This window comes from Populus euphratica, unplaced genomic scaffold (assembly GCF_000495115.2).
Source record: "Populus euphratica unplaced genomic scaffold, PopEup_1.0 scaffold799.1, whole genome shotgun sequence".
Taxonomy (NCBI): Eukaryota; Viridiplantae; Streptophyta; class Magnoliopsida; order Malpighiales; family Salicaceae; genus Populus; species Populus euphratica.
This window is the reverse complement of record NW_011500662.1, coordinates 95,142-103,940: the sequence shown is the minus strand read 5'-3', so window position 1 is coordinate 103,940 and position 8,799 is coordinate 95,142. Positions and strand designations below refer to the sequence as shown.

The following is an 8,799-nucleotide window of genomic DNA, read 5'->3' as shown; positions in this document are numbered from 1 at the left end:
TATTAATGAACTCTAAAATTTAGATTTACATGCCGTAATATTCAGTCTAATCATCTATCAATAGTTTTTAACACCAAACCTTTGATTAATTTTTAAACTAGGAAAGATGGAGTTCTCATTACGAGTAATCACTATAGTTTTATCTTTTTTGGTAGATGATTGGTTCTTATCATTACAAGCTCCATATCACACGATATAGCTTAAACAAGCAATTAAATCTTCAGTTGTTTAGAAAATATGTTCAATTCAAGCATGTAAATCTATATTTTGAAAACGTAGCCTATTATAGTGCAATTAAATAATTGGCATCAGTTTTTTACAATCTTGCATTTAATTATAGGTACTGAAGTCTTACCTTGAATATTAACGTATGGAAGTCCACGACATGACTTTCCAAACTAGCTTGATATTTGTTTTTTAACTTACATTAGTCATAAGGCTCAATACGAGCTTAACTTAGGTTTTCAAGAAGAGTTGCCTAGTATGCGCCTAGGTTTTCCAAATCTATTTCTAATGCATCTTTAATTTAGAATAGAAAATTGAATTTCAAGTCCAGTCTAGTGTAATTTTGCTTATTTTTTCATTGCATAAAAAGTTTCAACTATTTACTCATGCACTGCAAAATTCAAGTAGTCCAGTCTAGTGTAATTGCATCTTATGATTGAAGTACGTAAAATCTTTGCGAAGTTTCTTTCATTTCAAAGGGCACACAACCTTCATCACGTTTACTCATGCACTGCAAAATTCAAAACTTCCATTTATTTATGAATGTTTATCCTTGCCAATAAAATATTTAACAAAATATTATTAGTCTCCATCTTGACTTTTAACCACCACCTTCATCTTACCACCACCACTAACATCTCCTATTTCCCCACCTCTTTTTTTACCACAACCGCCGCCTCCATCACCTTCTCACTACGACCTCTTCTCTCACTATCATTGCCATTTAACCACCACCCCTGTTATTATCATTGTGAAATCCATCATCACCGCTATTAAAAAGTATTTTCCATGTAAAATATTTTCTTACCATGCTATTTCATACATTTATATGGTTTATTTTCCATAAATAATATTTTTAATTTCAAGTTGTCTTTACTTTTTGATTCTCTACTCAATAACAATATAAAATAAATAATATTTTTAATTTCAAGTTGTCTTTACTTTTTGATTCTCTACTCAATAACAATATAAAATAAATAATATTTTTAATTTCAAGTTGTCTTTACTTTTTGATTCTCTACTCAATAACAATATAATCTTCCTCGTCTTCAATTATGTAAAAACAAATTTAAAAATTATTATAGAAACCTACCTTTCTATATATTTGGGAAAGTCAGAACTTTAAAAAAATGGAATTGAAGGTATACTTTTGTGGCATAAAGATCCTGTCTTTAAAATGTAATTTATATCCACCATAAAGTCGTTGCAATTGGATCCTAGCAAATACACTCCTAGAACTGTATAAAGATATCAAGGGAATAAAAAATCTGAAAGAACTAAGGATTGAAAGATATTAATATTCTATTTCTTAACTTTTGATGTATAGAGTTTTTTTGATTGACAATACAACCATATTAACATTCTATATTTTATTAACAACATTATGACAATTTAAGATTAATGACAAATTAATCTGAAGATATTATAGTCTTCAAGAAAAGAAAACACCCTACGTAACTTTTGTAGATGGCATGAATAGAGATTTAGATGAGGGGACAAGGGATTAATTGCTCGTTGGCATAGATAGATATTTTATTGCTTTCCGCTTATATCTTCACAAATTAAGGTGATAAAATTACTATTCTCATTTCTCTGATTTTTCAGACTGGTGGAAAATGGCTATCAAAAGTGCTGGTGGATCCATTGTATCTAAGATAGCAGAAGTCTTGGTGGAACCAGCAATCAAGCAGTTCCGTTATATGTTCTGTTTCAACAATTTTGTTCAAGAATTCAATGAACAAAAGATGAGCCTGGCTTTGGCACTTTATCGTCTACAAGATGCTGTCGACGTTGCTAAAAGGAATACTGAAGAGATTGAGATTGATGTCAACAAATGGCTGGAAGATGCAAAAAACGAAATTGAAGGTGTGAATCGTTTGGAAAATGAAAAGGGAAAAAATGGCAAATACTTTACTTGGTGTCCAAATTGGATGCGACAATTCAAGTTAAGCAAGGCACTGGAAAAGAAGACAGAGACTTTGCGAAAGCTTGAAGACAATAGCAAAAAGTTTCCCAAAGTGTCCCACAAAGCACCTCTTCAAGACATAGAATTTCTTCCATCAGAGGGACTCACACCCTCGGAATCGTCAAAAGAAGCTTTCGAACAGATTATGAAAGCTCTCGAAGATGACAACGTCAATATGATTGGACTGTACGGCATGGGAGGGGTGGGTAAAACCACCCTGATGAAAGAAGTAGGCAGGAGTGCCAAAGAGTCGCAGCTGTTTGATGAAGTTTTGATGGCTACACTGTCCCAGAATCCAAATGTCATAGACATTCAGGATCGAATGGCAGATAGTTTAGGTCTGCATCTTGACGAAAAGACTAAAGAAGGGAGAGCAGATCGATTATGGCAGAGACTGAAGACAGAGAAGAAGATGCTTATAATCCTGGATGATGTTTGGAAAGTTATCAACTTGAAAGAGATAGGGATCCCATTTGGTGATGCTCACAGGGGTTGTAAAATTCTTCTAACAACACGTCTTAAAGACATATGTTCTTATATGGAGTGCCAGCCAAAAGTGTTCTTAAGTCTCTTATCAGAAAATGAAGCATGGGCTTTGTTCAAAATCAATGCAGGTTTACGTGACGCGGACTCTACCTTGAACTCAGTGGCAAAGAAGGTTGCGAGAGAATGTCAAGGACTGCCTATAGCACTTGTGACAGTGGGAAGGGCTCTAAGAGATAAATCTGATGTTGAGTGGGAAGTGGCGTCCAAAGAGCTCAGAAACTCTCAATTTCGGCACATGGAACAAATTGGTGAACAAAAAAATGCATATTCATGTCTTAAGTTGAGCTATGATTATTTGAAGCACGAGAAAACCAAGTTATGTTTCTTGCTATGCTGTTTATTTCCAGAAGATTACAACATTCCAATTGAGGACTTGACGAGATATGCAGTTGGCTACGGGTTACATCAAGATGTGGAGTCCATTGAAGATGCAAGGGAAAAAGTTCATGCGGAAATAAGAACCCTCAAAGATTGTTGTATGCTGTTAGGCACTGAAACTGAAGAGCGTGTGAAAATGCATGACTTGGTTCGTGATGTTGCTATTCAGATAGCATCATCTAAAGAATATGGATTCATGGTAAATTCAGGCCTTGGGTTGAAGGAGTGGCCAATGTGCAGTAAAAGCTTTGAAGGTTGCACAGCAATTTCGTTAATGGGCAATAAACTAGCAGAACTTCCTGAAGGATTGGTATGTCCACAGCTCAGAGTTGTATTATTAGAACTGGATCGTGGTTTGAATGTTCCAGAGAGGTTTTTTGAAGGGATGAAAGAAATTGAAGTTTTGTCCCTAAAGGGAGGGTGTTTGTCATTGCAGTCACTTCAATTCTCGACGAACCTTCAATCGTTGCTGTTGATGGAGTGTAAATGCAAGGAGCTCATTTGGTTGAGAAAGCTGCAAAGGCTTAAGATTCTTGGTTTTATAGGGTGCGACTCCATTGAAGAATTACCTGGTGAAATGAGGGAGCTCAAGGAGTTGAGGTTGTTGGACGTGACAGGTTGTAGAAATCTAGGAAGGATTCCCGTGAATTTGATTGGAAGCTTGAAGAGGTTAGAAGAACTGCTAATCGGGTGTTACAGCTTTAAGGAATGGGATGTCGTTGGGACAAGCAGGGGAGGAGTGAATGCGAGCCTAACAGAACTAAACTCGTTGTCTCATTTAGCTGTATTATCATTGAGGATACCGAAGGCTGAATGCATTCCCAGAGATTTTGTTTTTCCCAGGTTGCTCAAATATGATATTTGGGTGTTAGGGAATGGGTATTCAGAACTTGATAATGAATACCCAACTGCAAAGACAAGATTATGTTTGGGTGAAATCAGCGCCACATCCTTAAATGCGAAGACATTTGAGCAATTGTTTCCTACTGTGTCTCAAATTAGTTTTCATAGAGTGGAGGGTTTGGAAAATATAGTATTGTCCTCTGATCAGATGACCACCCATGGCCATGGGTCTCGAAAGGACTTCTTGCAAAGATTAGAACATGTCAAAGTGAATGGATGTGGGGATATTCGCACTCTGTTTCCAGCTAAATGGCGGCAAGCTTTGAAAAATCTAAGGGGTGTGGAAATTAAAGACTGTAAATCATTGGAAGAGGTTTTTGAATTGGGCGAGGCTGATGAAGGAAGCAGTGAGGAGAGGGAGCGGTCGTTGTTGTCATCTTTAACAGAGCTACAACTGTCCTGCTTACCTGAGCTCAGATGCATATGGAAGGGGCTCACCGGGCATGTCAGCCACCTAAGTCTTGCTCATCTGAATTTGGATTCTCTCGACAAACTGACATTTATCTTCACACCGTCCCTCGCTCAAAGTCTACCACAGCTAGAAACACTTAAGATAAGAAGTTGTCGTGGATTGAAGCATCTTATCAGAGAAAATGATGATCAAAGTGAAATAATTCCAGAGTCTCTTAGCTTCCCGAAGTTAAAAACTCTCCTTATAGAATACTGTGGTCACCTGGAATACGTCTTCCCTGTCTCTGTGTCTCCGAGTCTTCTGAAGCTGGAACAGATGACTATAGTTACTAGCAATTTAAAGCAAATATTTTACAGTGCAGAAGGAGATGCTGTCACCAGAGGTGGCACCATCAACTTCCCTCGGCTAAGAAAATTGTCTCTTTCAAATTGCAGCTTCTTTGGTCCAAAGGATTTTGCTGCCCAGTTGCCTTCTTTGCAAGAGTTAACCATTGATGGCCACGAAGAATCGGGTAATTTGTTGGCACAGCTCCAAGTACGTCCTTTATACTTCTCCAAGATTTTTTTTCTTTTCTAATTTAAATTGTCTACTTCAATACACTGATAATTTCTTCTTTCTTCCTCCAAATTTCTGAAACTAAAGCAATTGATAAGCTCTTAATTATGCACTGAATTTATATACAAGAAAAAAAGTGATCCATAATAAAGCATTTTTACTTTATATACAAGAAATCTTACTACTATGTAAAATTAAAATTATTTTTTCTTATATATTTGTTTTTGGTTAATGTCATAATTTGTTTTTTTATAAATCAAATATTAAAAAAAAACTATTTTTTAGTTAATAAGTGTAATCTTTTCATGATTGCTTTTAATTTAACTAATATAAAATAATAATTTATATTTAGATTATCATAAATATGAAAAATTATGATTTCATAATCCGCTGACCCATTGCCCTATCTATTTATATCTTTTTTATTGATTAAGTATTTTGCTGAAGTACCGGGGATAATTGTTTCACCTATTTACCAAAATTATATAATAGTTTCAAAGTGCACAAACGTTCCGAGGAATTATATCTAACAAAATGGCACCTGTATTTATTTAATTGTTTTTATGCAGGGCTTCACTAGTTTGGAAGCATTACAGTTGTCCTCACTGCCTGTGCCTGACATGAGTTGTATATGGAAGGGTCTCGTGCTGAGGCATTTGACTACTTTGGTGGTGAGGAAATGCGAGAGACTGACGCATGTATTTACAGGCAACATGATTGCTAGTCTGGTTCAACTAGAAGTTCTAGAGATATCAACTTGTGATGAATTGGAGCAAATCATAGCTAAGGATATTGATGATGGAAATGATCAAATATTGTCAGGAAGTGATCTCCAATCTTTATGCTTCCCCAATTTGTGTCGAATTGAGATCAATGTATGCAACAAGTTAACGAGTCTCTTCCCAATAGCCATGGCTTCAGGTCTCCCGAAGCTCCAAATACTTAGAGTAAGCCAATCCTCTCAACTACTGGGAGTATTTGGGCAGGATGATCATGCTTCACCTGTCAATGTTGAGGAGGGGATGGTGCTCCCTGAACTGCAGGAGCTGTATCTAGAACAATTACCGAGGATTGTCTACTTCAGTCTTGGATGTTATCAATTCTTATTCCCTCGACTGGAGATGTTGAAGATGCATCAATGTCCAAAGCTGACCACAAAATTTGCTACTACAACAAATGGTTCAATGAGTGCTCAATCAGAGGTGCTGCTTATTTGACATGATTTCTTGCCTTTCTTTCAGTGTTTTTGTTTCTTGTTTTCACTCGATAATAAGACTTACAAGTTAGAATGTGTATGCCTTGCTTGAATTGGCTTTGCAGGTATCTCAAGTAGCTGGGGGTTCAAGCATTGGTCGCTCCGTGCCAACCAACACTCGTAGAATGTGGACCCGAAATAATGGGTGGGAGGACGAGGACGAGGAGGACGAAGACGAGGACGAGGCCGAGGCCATAATAAGATTTATTCGTTTTCTACTTGATGATGATAGGTAAGAAGATTAGTTTGGTATTGGGATTTGAAAAGCATGCTAATAATTCAATATTTCCCCAACCAAGTAATATGGCTGCAGTTATTTATGCTCTATCCTTCTCCTTCAACTGTTACTAGTTGAAATAAATTAACATATGCGATATGCCTGAATGGTCGTTGTTCTTCATGTTTGCATAAGGGTGGCTGGTTACCTCGTCATGCGATGATTTCACGGAGAATCATGTCTTTGAGCGGTGGTGCTGCGAGTATTCTTTTAATTCGTGGAAGTAATTTCAACTGTTTCATTGGCAATGAGATGCAATTTGGCTTTACATTGTAACAGTCATATTTACCATACAACTCCTAAAAGAAGGATATTGAACTTCTAGAAAATAAGGGCGTATGTCATCATGTTCTGTCTTCAGTCATTTATTGTGCGAACCTCAAGAAATAAGGGCGTATGTTTGCTTGCCCATTTGTGTTTCTTTTCAAGTGTGTGAACCTTCAAAAACAAGTGAAGGGCATAATGTTACTCGTCTGTGTGTTTATTGTTTAATGTGTGGATTTTCGTTCTCCTTTCTGCTCAAACTAATGGCTCTACGACTCGTGTATTTGCCTCGTCAACATGTTTTTTCTATCATTTTGATGTTCTGTTTCTATTATGATTCTTTATGAGGTTTTGAAATAGGCCTTAGCAATGCTGCTTGAAATCTGGAATGAATGTTACTGTAAAATACTATATATGTTCTTACAAACACATGTACTTATAATACCCATTCTACTAATAGGAGTGTGCGCGTACATTTAGATCTCAAGTTTAATTTTATTTTTTTATAGTCCGTATTTGTATATATAGCAAGTTACTTGGTTAACTTCTACTAATATATACACGAATATGGTTTCTACATAGATCTATAAATATATGTAAAAAAAAAAAAATCAACTTACAAATTTTTTGATACAATGTTAATGAGTAAAGGATTGTACTTTTACTTTTCATAAATAAATAATAAATTAAATTTATAAATGTAACTCTCTCAAAACAATGATACGAAGAAACACAAAAATTAATCAGCTTGTGGTATTTTTGAAAAAAATGTTAGTCCCAAATTGATAAAGTGAGAAACAATCCATTTATGAATTATCTAATTGACTGATCAAGTCGAGTCATATTTTATAATACTGCTATTTATTATTATTAGAAATTCAACTAAAACCAACAGAATTATTAACAAAAATTTTCTATCTATAATTTACAGTGATATTTATCAACGAATGTAAATTAATTGGTAACACCATCAATATATACTAATAAAATTCTAGATAAAATAAATAATTTAAAAAAAAAACAGTGTAATGACAAACTGCCTTCCCTCTTCATTTTCTCCTTTTTCTTTCCCATCCTTGCATCTAAACAAACTCACCCCTCCTGAGCTGCAAGTAACCACCCCCAAAAACATCTCTCATTTCTTAATATAATTTGTTTTTATTTTTTATAGTCACAACATCCATGTTCTGATTTATTGTGTATTTTGTTATTTTTTATTGATAAATCTATCTTTTTTAATTTTATTATTATTTAATTTTTTTAATATATATATTTATAGGGTATATAACAAGAGCCTTTGTCATTCTCCTTTAGAAAATTACACTTGAGCTTTTGCCTGAAGTACAACAACTCGCCTGCTTTAAGTTCAACAGGGAAGACCTGAGGTTCCTTTCCTGAAGCAAAAGGTGGCCATTATCAAGATTCTGATGAAGAAGAGATTGTTGAGTAGCGAGATCTTTTTCAGCACGGGCAACACGCTTAGAGATATGAATAAAATGGAGTTTGTTAAGCTCATTCAATGGTCTCTTCAAGTACTTTAATTTCCTGCATAGAGTAACCATACAGGAGCCGCTGACTGGATTGTTCCAACTCTCCAAAGTAACCTCCAAGAATTGAGGGTGATCAACCCACTTCTTTAAAAATTTGAAGTTCTTGTTCCTGTTAGGTATGCGACCAAAGTCCCACATTAGTTAGAAATGGAGAGAATCATGAGTATATAAGAATAGACAAATATTTCTATTGAAATGAGGCCTTTTAGGTATAACCCAGGAGCAAATCCATGAGGTATTAAGCTCAAAGTGGACAATATTATATCAATGTGGAGATAGTTGGTGTTTATAATCCTTTCAAGTGGTATCAGAGTCATGCCCCCATGATGGATGAATCCTTGGAATGCCAAACAAAGGTGGTGAGCCCTAATTAGATCACGATGTAATCCATGGATCAGCTCTATTGGATAGGCGTTGTGCTCCGGATGCTTTATAGACATGTCCTGATTCCAATACGGTGAAGAGGAG

At 35.6% G+C, this 8,799-nt stretch overlaps 2 protein-coding genes across 2 annotated transcripts; both read left to right on the top strand.

Moving 5' to 3' along the window:
• Window positions 1-1,760: 1,760 nt before the first annotated feature.
• Window positions 1,761-5,007, top strand: LOC105115902 (probable disease resistance protein At4g27220). The gene is made up of 2 exons (XM_011012973.1): window positions 1,761-1,792; window positions 1,831-5,007. The coding sequence occupies exon 2, from the start codon at window positions 1,842-1,844 to the stop codon at window positions 5,004-5,006; it is 3,165 nt and encodes a 1,054-aa protein (XP_011011275.1). The 5' UTR covers window positions 1,761-1,792; window positions 1,831-1,841; the 3' UTR covers window position 5,007.
• Window positions 5,008-5,566: 559 nt separating this feature from the next.
• LOC105115901 (uncharacterized) lies at window positions 5,567-6,762 on the top strand. Its single transcript, XM_011012972.1, has 3 exons — window positions 5,567-6,187; window positions 6,306-6,472; window positions 6,653-6,762. Exons 1-3 carry the CDS (start codon window positions 5,606-5,608, stop codon window positions 6,678-6,680), a joined length of 777 nt encoding a protein of 258 aa, XP_011011274.1. The 5' UTR covers window positions 5,567-5,605; the 3' UTR covers window positions 6,681-6,762.
• Window positions 6,763-8,799: the final 2,037 nt, after the last annotated feature.